At 41.5% G+C, this 15,863-nt stretch overlaps 1 protein-coding gene across 2 annotated transcripts in view; it reads left to right on the top strand.

The window, feature by feature from the left end:
- Nucleotides 1-15,863, top strand: part of astn2 (astrotactin 2) — a 319,763-nt gene that overhangs the window by 233,221 nt on the left and 70,679 nt on the right. For both annotated transcript variants that reach the window (XM_030435507.1, XM_030435505.1), the window contains 2 exons: nt 13,886-14,010; nt 15,175-15,279. In XM_030435507.1, coding sequence (XP_030291367.1) covers nt 13,886-14,010; nt 15,175-15,279 — 230 coding nt within the window. The remainder of the gene's footprint in view (nt 1-13,885; nt 14,011-15,174; nt 15,280-15,863) is intronic.

Here is a 15,863-nt window from a genome sequence, read left to right as displayed (position 1 = left end):
TTTCATGTTTTTTTGTTAAAAATGTATTTCTAGATGACCCACTTGATCTTGAGAAACGGATCACGCTCCTCTCCCGTGGAAATCTTTGGGACATCAACAACGTTTGTTAAAGCGGATGCTATTGTTCCGGAACAAAAAGGTAAAAGTGTTGTTATGTCATGGACACTCCCTTTTGTCCGTGCGGTTCCTTTCTGGCCTTCATCCCGAAAAGCAATTGGAGTGAGTGAGTTCTGAACACAGTGCAACTTTATCACCATTGAATTACTCCCAGTACAGAGCGGAGGTGTTTTCTTAAGTGCTTTATGAACCGTTTGCTCTAGCTTTTTTTTTTTCTTCTTTTTTTTTTTCCTGATACAGCGTTAGCCACCTGTGGTCCTGAAGCACTTCCACATCATCTTGTTCAAAGAAAACTTCTATAATTCATCTTTAAAATGAAGGTTTTCTTTTTTTTTTTTTTCTTTTTGATTAAACAACCTCTTCACATAGAGTCTTTGCAGTTACAGAGAAAAATCTGACGTATATTCAATTTATCCTGTGCATGTTTTTCTTCAGCAAAACCCCCTTCCAAGCTCTATCTCTGAAACCTCTACCTTAAGTTCTAAATTTGTGTTTTTCACGTAAATTATGCCTTTCGGGAGCAACCGAAGACAAGGACAATGATGCTGTATATTTAATTGGTGAGGCCGGGGATGCCACTGTGCACTCGTGCTGGACTGATAAAATCACTTGCATGCGCGGCAGCTCAGCGAATCAATAGTGGACTGGAGGGTGAAAAATGAGAATATGCAGCCCCTCAGCCTCAGAAGGTGATGGAGTTGCCTCACGGGGGGGGGGGGAGCTAACAATGCCAGCTCTCCAAAATGGCTTTAGCCCGCCTCACACTTCCATTGAAGGAAAACCCGCATGGAGTAATTTGTGGAGAATGGGCTCAATCCCGAATTAGCGGCTTCATGTTTTTTAGTATTGATTAATGAACTACTGCGACGGCTGTGAACTGCGGGGCGGCGGGACTTGCAATTTCGTTTACACCCCCTCCTCGACTACTATCCGTCTTAACTCTTCCCTTTTCCTCGTCCTTCCCCTCTCTCCACTTGCCCTGCAGTTCCCCGAGATTGTTGCCTTACGCTGTATATTTACCACCCATACATAATTCATAAATATCAATTCGCAAAATAGATGGCAGCTCCGAGCCATTTTCAGTCTTTATTCAGCTGCGAGAAGTTTGCCGCTCTGCGTGTTCGCCCACACTCACCTCTCGCAAGGCCATACTATAAAGCAGTTAATTACCGCTCCTGTGATGTGATTTTTTTTTTCCAGAGCCCGCCTTTCAAGATGGGACTAAAAAAAAAAAAAAAAAAAAACACCTCTGCTTCAGTTAGTCATATCGCTTTGGCAGACAGAATACAAGATAACATAATAACACTTAATCACGCCTTCATGTCAGTCATACCGCTCTGTAATTACAATGTAAAATAAAAAAGAAACACAAAGACCGCCTTCTCTGTCTTCGCCCATTACCGGCGATCAAAAACAAAGACGGCAGCGGCGCGCGGGGGGTGAGGGATATTTCGACGAGACTCCTAAAAGTCCTTTGTGTATCTTTTCTGCATCAAGATGGCAGAAAAAATATGCCAGGCATTGATGGGAAGTCGTCCTTCTTCAGGAGATAAAAACATGTCGGCTTAAGTGGCGGACGCACATTCTCACACACTCGCTTAAGCAAAACCCACGCAAGTATATACATACGCGTCAAGGTCTCATATCAGAGCTTCAGAGCCACTTCTTCTTCTTTTATGCTAGTTTTATCGGACTCAGTTTTGAGTTGCAGCGTGAAATCTGAAGATAGCAACATATTCTTTTGTCTTCATCGGAAATGCACAAAAACAAAATCATTCGGTGTCTCCTTTGAGTGCCTGTTTGTCAGAATAGAGGATGATCAATGGTTGTGCCAAGTGAGGAACGATAACCTCCACTTTGTCCTCTATCAAATTCTCGGAAGCGCTGCTCCGGGTTTTTATGGCGATGACACGGGAGCCTGTCAGGAGTTTTTTCGCCACCTGCGCTGTCTGCGTGTGAGTGAATGAGAAAACAGCGTGAGACGGAGGGAGACAGAAGTTCATTCGGACAGATAGACACTATTGGCGGGGAGGCGGGGTGGGTTAGAGAAAGTGGAAGGAGGAGGCGCAAGTGGAATAATAAAAAAGAAAGTCGAAAAAGGCAGTGGCTCTAATCAGTTCCACAACTAGCTGGCCCGCATGCCCCCTCACTCTGCATTACACAAGCTTCATCTCTATGGTAATGCTCCAGGCCACCAGAGCTCATTTCCACAATTTCCTAAGGCAGGCCAACAGAGATATCAGTGCACAAAAAAATAAAAGGTGCGTGTACACTCATGTTGTATATCAATTGTATGCACGACCCAGGGGAATAAAAGTGAGGTTGAGTGGTTTTTGTGCGCGTGTGTGAGTGTCTAAAGGGGAGGGAGAGTGACAAAAACAACCAGTAATGTAATATTGTACAAGAAGAATTGCACTTGTAACACTTGTCATTTCATCCTACTCAACACGGCTCTGTATCCCTGCACGGAGGAATATTTTAAAAGCCGAGTTTTAACTGGTTAAATTGGATTCTGTGGTGTCTGACGTGGACTGTTTTGAACAGTGGACAATGTAAAGCCAAGACGGAAGTGCCCTTAAACCTGTTACCATTCATGCAAATGTCGCTTAAAGCTATCTTAAAAGTCCCAGTCTAGCCCAAAATCAATTCAAAGCTGTTATTGAATGACTTGGCGCACAGACATGGTTTTGGGCTTTTTAAAAAAAAAAAAGATTACAGTCTGGCTCTGTAAGTGCTTCTGTCATTCATCTCTGCGTCAGTCATTCAGGGACTTGCACGTTAAGTGGCTCAGGAGAGAAGATGTGAAGCAAGGAGGGGGTCTCCTGTCTAGGAAATCACTTGTTGGCTGTTGCAGGACACAGGGCAGGCATATAAGCTTTTAAACTGGCCAAATGAAGTGTCAATCAATAGGTCAGAGGTTAGCAACAATCTTGATCAACTCTGTATTGCAGTTTATTGGTGTTTTGCTTTGAAATTGTGATTAAAATATCATAGTAAATCTTTAAACACAGTTTGGCGCTATTTCGTAGCCATTTATGCATAGAATACTGTATTTACTTGACATTTGGGAATAAGAGAAGGCAGCTTTGAGTTCATTAGCCTATTCGCTTATCTGGTTTGGCGAAGTAGTGCATGCCGTTGGCTGGTCAGCGGGGGGCAACTCCAATGGTTTCAAAAAGAAGTGCCATTGTATGTAAGCCTATGACAAAAATTACCCCACTACTTACTCAATTTATTACTGTAGTAAACTGTCCCAGTTTATCGTCTTAATACAACTTCTACAATACAACCTGTTGTTGATTTTGTAAATTATTGTCCTATTTAGAGTAAAATGGACTCTAAGGCAGGGTTTAGGGTGTGGATAGCTTGTGACACTACCACGGTGTGCACACAAACCAACGGGTGACATCACACTGGGTCTTACACTTGGCATCTGACAGTCACCACCTTAATGACCATTGATTTCATTTTGGCTGGGCAGCATCCTGCCACTTATGTATTAGTCCATTGTCTACCGTGAAGCTCGCATACAAACACAAATATGCATGCACACACTCACCCTGGCACACAAACACAAACTCCACAGTGTACTCTCCATCAGAGGCTGTTTCACTGACAGCATCGCCTCCCAAGCCTAATCAATATTGGCCATGAAAAGTCACCAGATCTCCTCCTCTCAGTGGAATCATTCATCAACTGAGTGGGGCCGCGGCTATGATAAGAGATCGTAACACAAGTCTCAAGGTAAACATCTCTGATTGTTTTATTACACCAGGAATTAGCCTGTTTTCGGATGCTGTCCTTTAATAACTATTTAATCCATCATTTGGGCGCCTGTGCCCCGCGTGACACCGGGTGCTTTATCTTTGTTATGACTCATCCGACAGGGGCCCCACTCGCAGCGAGCGTTTATTCAAATAACAGATATTACAGCTATTAAGCATATTACATGCAATTGGATCGGCTACACACCCCAGCTCTCATAAATCTTTGATTGTGCAGTCCAACAAATTGGTGGGATAGCTCTCAAGGGCGAGTGTGGCAAGACTTTCAAAGCAAAATTCGGAAAACAGCCAGCAGCGAGTCACCAGGATGGATTGATAATGTGATAGGGCACATTGAATGTTTAATCCAGATATTATATGGCTTTGATGACTATGATTCAGCATATTCATTTCATTGTGAATGTAAATGCCTTGCACTTGAAATTTTGTCCCTCTTCCGTTTATCACTGAAGAGTAGGTGCTCCCAATTGCCTGGGACTACTTTTTCAGTCCACGAAGTCCTCTAGAGTAACTGAATATTGTGTCTGGAAAGACACAATTCATCTTGATGGTGTTTCGGTTGTAATGTAGATGGACATTTCAGAGACAGATGACTAAAATTCTTGACTATAAAGGTAAAAAACTGGGTGGATACCTCTTGAAAATTATGTTTGTCAGTGAACCAAAAGTTTAAATAACATGAGGTGTACTGTACTGCAGCAGTTGGCCATAAAACTGAGGCAACATTTTGAGATTTCTGACGTTGTTGCACAGCTTGTGCATTCCACACTGCCAGTTCACCTTTGCATGGTGCACCGTAACAGCAACTTGGATTCAAAAGTCGAAGCGAACATTCTCGTCTCTATTTTCAGCTTGACTGAGCTGCGGCCATTTGTGGATATTATGTATATTTCGTTGGTGGAGAGACAACTGTTCGAAACAAGGCATTTTCTCCTTTGTCTGCGCTGTCCTTTGTTGCACGCTTCTCTTTCAAAATGCTGGGTAATTATCCCAGTTAGGGATGAATCCAAACAGCATGGCAGCCATAGAAATTACAAACAAGCTGTGTCAAGCTGGATGTCAAATTTTTTCTGTTGGCTATTTTTCTGGCACTCTTTTGTCTGTGGAGGAGACGATTGGGAGCAGATCACTGATGCGCCGATGAAACTGACCATATGACCAAAACTTGTGCTATCCTTCGCAGCCGTGTAATAAAACATATTTTAAGAGATCTAGATGGAACAGCGGGAGATTTTTAACATTTGGAAGATGCAGCGTCTTAGATTGCTTTTCTCATATTCTGACATTTTTGTTGACGAATCATCATGTTTTCACACTTTTGTGTTTGGTTGTTTTCTTCTGCTCCTACCAGTCAGAAAACAAATCCGGTCAAGTGCACTTAGTTTTTGGTTTTTTTGCCCATAGAAGATGGACATTGCTCAGAAAAATGTTTCCTTTGTCAGGCCAGAAATACATTTTCTCCCTCCATATTTCCAGCAAAAGTATTTTCTCCCCACCCTCCTGGTCTTTGTGCATCCACTCCGACACCCTTTCAGCTTACCCAGAATGCTTCAGCCTCCGTGAATTCTTCAAAATAACCCCCCTCCCTATCTGCACCGCACTGGCACCCAGTGGCTGCCTACATACAGTTCACAAACCACTGTTGTTAGCCTCCAAGGTTACCAAGGGCACAGCACCCCCTGTATCTCCAAGATCATGATTCAACCCTGCAGTCTCACGCTCGGCTTCTTTCCTCACCCGTCCCTCCCTTCTCAGTGGTAAGCCGCTCACCGCCCTGCCCTGTCCTGACTCTTCAACCCCCACCTCGACTTGGACTCGTCTCCCCTCTGGCGCCCTGGTGGCAAAGTAATCATTCCACCTGAGACCCAAGTGCAATCACTTCCTGTCTGACACATTCGGAGAACTCGATCCTCTGCGTCCAGCTCACCTCTGAACTCCAGCTCTGTGCCGGACCCTAACTCGTATCCTGTAAACACGCACAACAGCCAGACATTTTACCGTTCTTGATGCGTATAGTACAAAAAAGTATGATGATGAATAAATATAATAATAATAATAAGTAAAGTATCAATTCAAACATATGCACCTGTTTATTAGCTGAGCATAATTGCTGACGGATCAACATTTCTAGCAGCTGATGGTGTAACATTTTCTTTTTTTTTACACTCTGGACCATTCAGCAAACTGTGATTTATACCATTTTTTTGCTGTCCCACATCAGAAAATGTATTTTCTTTTTCCCAGGCGTCACAGATAGAGCAAAAACAAGACAACCCCTCCACACATAAAGTGCAGCAACATAAGCACACAGAAAATACTGATGTTCCTTGAGTGATCCTGACACCGGTCGTCTTCTCCTCTGGCACAGATAAAGAGCAGCCTCTAGTGGCGGAGACGGCGACTGAGCTTTTTTTTCTCCTTTCCCTGCTGTTAAGTTGGTTATTTATTCATCACTACAGGAAAAGTGCAGACTCTATGATTTCACAGACGCTCACAGAATCATAACTTCTGCACTCTGATGGTATTCTTTAAGCGGTCAATGGAGTGTGTCAGGAGGCAGTACGGTGCTGAATCATTTGACATCATTGTGGGAACAGAGCATGGCTTCAACATTCAGATGAGGAAATATATAGATAAATAATAAATAAATAAATGTGTATGTATGTATGTATGTATATATGTCTACCTTTCTCTCATTTTGCACTATATAGTTCTGAATAATTTGGTCTCTTTTCTCATGTTTTTAGGAGTCTGGCTATCACTCCTGTAATTTGCAAGAAGATCTCACTTTCGATCTTAATTGCCGAGATATGGCGTTATGTGGACTCAGAGGCAGACGAACAGCAAAATTATCATTCAGGCTGTCTTCTGTAAATGTCCATTATTTTCACCTTGTTCAGCTTTGACCTAAGAGGGTTACTCATGCTCAATTAGCAAAACAGCAGAGCAGTGACTCTGATAATCAGAATATAGCCTTTGTAAGCTTTGCACTCAAGGATTTGTATGTATATTCAATACTCATTTCCTCAGGGGATTTAGGGAGTCTTTGTTAGTGCTTGCATCAGTCCTCAAAGGCGGCTTCTAAATGGGGGGAAAAGAGCATCCCGCAGGGCTTACAGTTTGCTGAAACAGTTAGGTTTGTTAGAAACCCAGGATGCTCAGTCATCTCTGGAAACGATGGCATTACAGTACGCACAATTTGTTTTCTGAGCTGATGGGTTGGCTGCCCCACAATTGTTTCTAAAATTGAATTTATAAATGCAGAGTGTGCTTTTCAAACCTGCAGAGCAGGATTACAATGAGTTTCTGGTCTTTTTGAGACGATTATTAACTATGGAGTCAACATACTGCATCGAGGATGAAGTCTGCAAAATCTCAGAACTCATTTCTCACCATTCTAAAATGTAAATTTCAATAACATGTGGGATGAACTTATCAGTCAGGACCCTCCAGTATTCAGTATACTCTGCAATTTGCCCTCTACATGGTCTCTGTACTGCTCTTATAATACGCTTTCAGCTTTCCAAACCTGAAAAGCCAAATGCTTATTATTGGTATTTTTTAGTTCCTGGCAGGTAAGTTCACCTTTTCAGCAGATGAGTCAGAATCTTTTAGGGGTGAAGGAAAATGTGATAGAATAAATGTGAAGGAGCTGAGTGGTGGATGTAATTGTCCAACAGCTGATATTGAAAAAGCCTGAAAAAAAAAATATTGAAAAAATAGCCTGTGTTGGTGTTGAGATGAGTCTTGAAGTTGTGGATAATGAACTGAGATGCTTTGAAATGTGCAGTGAAGATGTACTAAGTATGGTTTGATGTGTTTGATCAGTGCAATGTGACAGCAGTGTTTCCCCAGGGACAAAACAGCACAAGAACCAATTGGCTCAGACAGTGTTTCGATAAGTGCCTCTCGATATCAGCTACGGTCACAAACTCACATAAATATACTCACTCAAACAAATGCGTGAACACCTGTTTTCTCACAGGTGACTTGTAGCCTTCATCCCCGTTACAAACTCAGACTGACAGATACACAAACACTCACAGACGCACAATTTTCATAAATTGATTTGTTGACTCATCTGTGCCTATCACCAGAATGCCTGTGATTCGAGCAGGTGTAGCTGGGAAAGTGAATATGCGATGGAAAGGAATAAGGGATGCAGAGGATTACTTGGCAAGCATACAGCGAACAGTTATTGTAGAAGAGATACTGACAATGATATCTGGCAATGAAGCTCAATAAAAGAAAAAAAAGAAAAAAAAACACAATTAGCATGCAAGACCTGACCTACAGTATGCTGCGAAGAATCAGATGTATCCGTGTTCGAATTGAAATAGTGCACACAGGACAGGAAGAAACATGGAGAATGACAAGAAAAGAGGAAGCGAGAAAAAGTCAGAGAGCGCTTTCATATATATGCATGGACTGGTCTTCAATATTTGTATTCATCCCGCCAGAAATAATTTGTAAAGCTTGTGTTTGGGAGACTCTCATTCAAATGGGAAAGAGTTTTTCCACTTGTAGACTCAAGTGGTAGGATGGGAGGGCTGTTTGGCCAGGAGGGAGCCCAGTGTCCACTGCCCTTAATGAACACACATGGGTACTGAATGAAACATGAGTAAATACACAAGTTGGCCAGAGAGGTCCAGAATCACATGTGGTCTGGTGCAGGGGAGGTTGTTAAGCATGGTATGACTGTGTGGGAACGTGTGAAAGAGGGGATTCCTAAACAAGTTTTGTTGGTAAAGTAATTGGCTGGATAACCGTAGAGGGTATAGATTAAACCAGCAGAAAGTCTTAAACCTGTTTAAAGTTACTTCATTTCCAATTTCAGTGACCTGCGTTAGTCCCCATTAGTAGCATGGTATGTATCATAACTGTCTTGAGCTTCATATGAGAGCTAGAACAAGCCCATGAATGTGCACCATTTATCTCTACAAAAGTTTAAAGGGGATTGAAAGGCAGATATTTTAACATGCAACGTTAGGAAAAGAGTGTTTCACTTGGATGAATTGAGGGAAATCTGGATTCAGAGGCAGAGGCCCTGAGCATCCCTGTGATTTGTAGGGCTGGGTATCACCAGGTACCTCGCGATACGATACTATCACGATATTTTGCCAACGATAACGATAATATCACGATACAGCGATTCTGCGATAATCGATATATTGCAAGAAATTTCATCCACGATACATCACGATATCTGTGTCACTGAAGAAATTCAGAATTTATTGACTGCACTGAATCCATTTCACAGGAATTTTACAAAACATTGTCAATCAATTTCACATGAATGACAGCCAAGTAAACAAAGAGTATATTGCACAGTGTCTCTTCTTAACACACACACTGACTACAACTATCATTAAATATCTATATGTGTGGGTTTCAGAGCTACTTAAACCATTTTTTTTATTTTATTTGGTTGTATACCTATGTTTGAATAAAGATGTCCTCCGAAGAGGGGTGGTGGTGGTGGCCCCAAGCTTAAGACAGCTATGATACATACCATGCTACTAATGGGGACTAACACAGGTCACTGAAATTGGAAATGAAGTAACTTTAAACAGGTTTAAGACTTTCTGCTGGTTTAATCTATACCCTCTACGGTTATCCAGCCAATTACTTTACCAACAAAACTTGTTGAAAAAAAAAATATATATATATATTTTTTTTTTCATTTTTAAATATCGATATTTGGCACCAGTGTATCGATAACGTACCTCAAGACTAAATATCGCGATAGATCGTAGTATCGATATTTTGGCACACCCCTAGTGATTCGGGCCACATTTAGCCAAAAATGCTTGACTATCCGGCTAACACTGAGATTTAGCCCCCCGGCTAACTTGAATGGGGATAAGAAATTATTTAATGTTGCTGCTCCTCTAGACTTTCCAAATGTTACAGACGGAGCGGGTCAAATTATGATGGTAAAACGAAGGTTGTGGCTGTCAACAGTTTGTGCATGCTTACATGGCTGACAGGGACACTGGAACTCATTCTTTAAAGGTTTATCATTCCATAGTTTGACATTCTTATTCTATATGTCTTTCTTTTCATATAATCACGCAATATGTACATTTTTGGAGTCTTACAGTCAAAAGAATGAACAACAGAATGGCACTCAGTGGAGCGCATTCCTTTGCCAAGGCCCAACAGTCACCTTCCATTCAACCAAGCCTAATCCAATATCAAACTTGATAGCCTTCTATCAAACTGAATTTCAAAACACCCATAACTGCTTAACCTTTAAGCTCACCAGATCTGGGATCTGCATCAAGTTGTTCTCACTTGTACCTGCCACCTGACTACGACTGATTCTTTTTATGAAGGTCGATGCATTACTCCTGTGAGAAATTAATGAAAATGTTGCGAAACAAATCTTGCAATTTGTGATTGATTTTGTAAAGCTGGGTTTGGCATCATGACGTGTTGGCCAATAGTTCAAAGTTGTCGATGAAATGTTAAGTTGTATAATTGCATCAGAAGAATCTTGTGTCAAGATATTTTGACTTGTCCTAGTAGGAAAAGCACTCGCGTCACAATCAACATTAAAATTTGCTCTGTAAGCCATGAAGTTATGAGTTGGAATACATACCAGAACTCCTGAAACCAGAGCAGCTGAGTGGAATTCAGTCGTGACAAAATATCCTCGCCGAAAATTGCCTATTAGTGGAAACAAGTTATACGTTATACGGCGAAAACAAGTGGCAAGTTCAGCAAATGTTTTGTCACGTACATAATTAATTCAACCGAACTAATTTGATGTGGTGCATGATAAATCCAGCTGGCTTAGCAAATTCACACTTGGTAGCTGATTTTCTGTAGTTCTTTACTCACAGCAGACGTTTTGGCCTATTGTTGCAGAAAAGCACAGGTGCAACTAATAATGATAAATAGTGACGGCTCGGTAGCATTTAAGTTTCAGACGGCATTAGCGAGCGAGCACATACATTAATTCTATTTCCAGATCCGTTGCTCATTAAGTCTAAGCTCAAGTGGCAAAATCAATCTTGTCAGTTTAGGAAAATACCATTTTGATGCTCCAAAGGTGGGATAAATTGGCCATGACCGGCTTACAGCCACACCACGCCATCACCATTTGCGTAAGATGAAAATTATCTCTCATGAAAAGACCTGCACATCTTGTTAACCGCATCGGCATGTTTGGGTTGTAGTGGTATAGATGAATGTCCACTCCTCTAATGAGCTGTCAGCAGAATGGATGCTTCAGGCTCCCCCTTTCCTGCCACACACACAGACGTGCAGTCCAAAGAACTGTAAAAGCATGTCAACCGAACTCTTCAGGATCGACACCTTGACTGTTCTGAATATGCCTCCTCACCACTTAACCTCTTGCGATAAGGGACACAACAATCTCTGCTCGCCTTTAAAAATGCCTTTTTTTCCTCAAGGGTAGAAGAAGAAGGAGGAGGTCAGGTGCTGCGGAGGCTTGAGGCGCAAGTCTTTAATCTTTTTTCATCCTCCCAAATAGAGTCAGTTTTCAGCTTTCAGCTTTTAAACAAGTCTGCGGTTGAACTCTAGGATTCATCAACCCGCCTCTACTAAATGTCTTTCAACTCTCGAACGCGAATAGGTGCTTGCGAGTAAAGTGTGCGCAGTGTCAAGGACAGTCCACATCTGGGCTTTTGAGAAAAAAAATCCATAAAGCTACATATCGTCTTGGTCCACACGTGCCTTCCAAAGGTTGCCTGAGCCTCGGCGTGAAGCCGGCCGATTTAATTTAGCAATCAATATGTTTTCTGTAAGCATAAGCCACCGTAATCTTTTTACAGCACCTCTTCTCCCCCCTCTCTCCTCTCATCCTCTGCCCTTGAGTCAATCCTTCCACCCCTCCATTGTAACTCGGAGGCCGTGATTGGGTCTAGCAGGCTTTTGTGGTTAGGGGAAGCAAAGAGAGAGAGAGACAGAAGAGGAGAAGAACAGAGTGAAAAATTGATATCAAAAAGAGTGAAGCCCCCCCTCCACCCCCTCCAGTCTCCATGGCACAAGGTCTGTGCTCTGAGACTTGGTCCCATAAAAGTGGATTATGGGAATTACTGCTGCTGCTTGCCATGCTCTCAGAATGCGGCAAGACAACTCATCTTTTTTTTGGACAGGAAATGCACTGCAGCTGCTTCGGTTCAACCAGAAACAGTCTTTCCGCCGTTGAAGAAGAAGAAAAAAGGATCTGAACGTTCACTATCTCGCTGTGTGTAGGACCGCAGCTATTTATTTTGGAAGCGATTCATCCACTGTGATATTTGCAACAGACAGAAAAGTGAAAATGACTGAAATTGTGTCGAGCACCGATGATCCATTCCAATGTATCAGCTCTGTGCACATTTATGGGCGTTCTTTGTTACCTCTCACTGTACAGTATGGGGGTCTTCTTCTTCTTCTTCTTACCCTTCTATCCCACAACTCACGCTTCTTCTCTCATTACAGTCCTTTCTTGTGCTTATCGTCTCCAGCAGAGAGAAAGTGAGAGATCACAGGGGGTCTGTCTCATCTTTGGCTTACAGCTCCCTGTTCTGCCCTCAAACAGGGGGACATAACACTCACACTGGTTTCTTTATTGGGCTGTCACACACATACTCATGGGTTTTGGCGTTGTGCCCGTGTGAGTGGAATTCTTTAATTATGTTACCCCTGACCGGACGAATCACTCAGTCTACCCTGACGTTTTCAAAGGTTTACTATTTCCCCAGTAATTATTATAAGCAGCCGATGAACCACGCACCTTCTTTCTTACCACTGTGAGGCAGAGAAATGCAAGTATACATGAAACATTATCATAGAAAAACTTGCCAGACAAGGGGAAAAAACAAACTCCAAAATCTCTGTGTCTCTGAATGATTCAGGAGGCCAGCCGCTGGACGGACACGTCAGGATTGTAGATATTTATTGTGATCTGTTGTTGTCGAGGTGTTTTCATGGCGTTCTGAATTGAATTCTGAACAGTTCCCTGACTGTTAAACGCAACCTTTAGAGGAAGAAGTAGAAGTGTGGTATTTTGTAGTCAGTATAGGTTGTTAACTTTTGGTAGAAACAATTATTTGATAATTCTCTGGTAGATACATGGCAATTATTGTAGATAATAGTAAGTCATGTCTTCATGGACCAAAACACGTGTTCATATACAGTGGTGGAGTGTAACTCAGGAAAGATTCAAAACTTTACTAAAAATAAACAGAAAGTGAGGGAATAACAGTTTTAACATTATGACTTCTATTTATTGTGTTGAAAAGTGTGTTTAGCATGCTAACTAGGTATCCAGTCCAGTTCAGTCCAAAGCTCATGAACTTGTAGCAACTAGCTCAGAAGTCCAACAATTCCCCAGTGCTCTAAGGTCCCAGTCTGGACCGCTAGCTGCATGGCTAATTGAGCTAACTGGCAGAGTTGTGACTATGGGTTAAAGTAAGTAATAGTTAGACAGGTGTTCAATTCTTAGATATTGCAACTTGTTAAGAACAAATATGACGTAATTGTTCATTCTTTTTTGTAACTTAAGACTTTTTTTTATTGTTTTTTTTAACTTTTATTTTACTTCATTTATTTTAGAGCTTTAGTTACTAGTCTCTGAAGATTTTTTTGTGTGACGACTTATAAAATATGTGTTTTTATGGCCTAACACTTTACACAAGTACAGCTGAAACTGTTTAGCTGATTAATCAATTGCTTAACTGACAGTAAATCAATTGGCCACTTTTCTTATAATCGTATAGCTCTTTCTTCATGTCAAAACATGTCATACAAATGTTAGATTTTGTCCTTTTCCTTTTAATTATCTTTAATTATTGATAATCTATTTATTGATTTTGAGGTATATGCCGTTGGTTGGACAAAACAAACATTGTGAAGTTGTCACTTTTGAGCTCTGGTAATTGTGATGGTATTTATAACTGACTTTTTAGAAACCAAACAATCGATCAAGTCTTTCTTTCTTTCTGTCTTTCTTTCTTTCTTTCTTTCAGTGATAACAACTTTATTAAGGACTTTCCCCAGCTTGCCGACGGTCTCATGGTCATCCCCTTGCCAGTTGAGGAACAATGTCGAGGGGTGTTGTCTGAGCCTCTTCCTAACCTGCAGCTCCTCACAGGTGAGTGTGAGTTTGAGGATGTGGCCTTTTTTTTTCTCTCTAATAGATATAATTGATCAAATCTTTCAGACACAGCAGCAAAATATCTTTCCATGACTCAGAACTGACTATAGCCAATACAACTCCCCGAAGAAGGGTAAAAAACACAGCACGCTTGTTGATATTAAACAAGGAAATGTCTTTGAAAATCTCCAGCAATATATTGGTATTGAGGTTTTTAAGGTTGAGCCCATTTCAACATTCGTCCGGGCCTGAGAGAAATGAGAATACGCTTTATACAAAAACATCAGTGTGTTCTTTTTGCTGATACGTTTCCTTCTGTTTTGAGTGCAAAATCATTTAAAACGACATGAACTGTGGCGCTGAAACCCAAACACCATCTCAAAACGCTTCTCATAAATACAGAGTATTATGCATACTCATGCCCACACACACACACGTGCAGCAGACCTTGTAAACTCTAACACTTAACCTCCCCGTTTCATCCTTTTATCCTTTTCTTGACTGTTCCACCCCATCTTGTGGGGCACAGAGTCACTTAGACATTTGGCTTGAAACCTCCACCTCTGCCCCCTAATCCCTCCATTAGCTAAATTGGCATTCGGTCCACATTGACCCCCAGAGATTTTTACTTTGGGTTCTGCTTTCACCAGAATTGGACACACACACACACACACACACACACACAGAAACTAAATTGCCCTTTTTCAACGTGCATGAATGTCTCAGGTGGAAAACGCTTTCCAGAGGCTCAGGATCAAGGTTCCCGTAAGCTGTTTTTTTTTCCCCCCTCCCTTTGCTCTTCACTTTCGTGGCTTTAGTTCTAAACTAGTGTGAAAGTTTGGTAATTGAATTGCAGAGAAAGGCGAGATTGCTCCCACTTCTAATGTCAGCAATCCAATTGGAGTTCAAGTTGCACCATATATCTACCATTGATCCGTGAGCATCTGGGATATGGGCTGCGATAATAAATGATGTTATGGCAATAATGGATAACAACAGACCTCCAATAAACTGTTCAAATGAAATGATTGATTCTGTTTATATATTCATTTTGTTTCGAATCTCAGCTGCTCCCTGTGAATTTTTGAAGTTCTTTCTAAATTGTCTTTCTATATCTTTCTTAATTTCTATCCCTGTATCCTTTATGTCTGTCTTGATTAGGGGATGCCCAATTTAGTGAGGCAGTGGGATATCCTATGGTCCAACAGTGGAGAGTGCGCAGCAACCTCTACAAAGTAAAACTCAGCTCCATCACATTATCTACAGGTCAGTGTCTAAACAATTTGTCCTGATTCGTTAACACGACTTAACATCTACTTACAGGAGAATGTACTGTCTTCTACAAGTCTCTTCTTTTTTTTCATTCAACCCATAGTACTATTTATCCACCTAGGTGTGATTTGTTGTGAGCTGCCAAGAAATTACATCTGAAAAATCTCAACGGCATCATCTCTTTCCAGAAATCATGACCCGGTTAGGTAGATAATCCACAGATCTCGTCGTGAGCAGTTTCTTTCTACCGAATCACACCCGCCAACAATACAACCCCACAGGAGGGACAACAGGCTAGCTAACTGAGCTAGCTAACATGCTAACTTGTAGAACTATCTATCCATCTGAATTGTTTCACGAGTTTTCGAGATATCTAAAGTAGAAATGTGTATCCCCTCCTGAGTATAATGGGACTAGACAGCACTTGAAAGACTCAACATTAGCAATGTCTTTTTCCAGAAAAGACTCTAAATAATCCACAGACCTTGTTCTCAGCTGCTTCATGTAGGAACTACTTTTCCACTTACCAAACTACAATATGACAACACAGAAATAACTAAGCTAGCTGACTGAGCTAG

Source organism: Sparus aurata, chromosome 12, assembly GCF_900880675.1.
Source record: "Sparus aurata chromosome 12, fSpaAur1.1, whole genome shotgun sequence".
Taxonomy (NCBI): Eukaryota; Metazoa; Chordata; class Actinopteri; order Spariformes; family Sparidae; genus Sparus; species Sparus aurata.
This window is presented reverse-complemented; position numbering and strand designations above follow the sequence as displayed.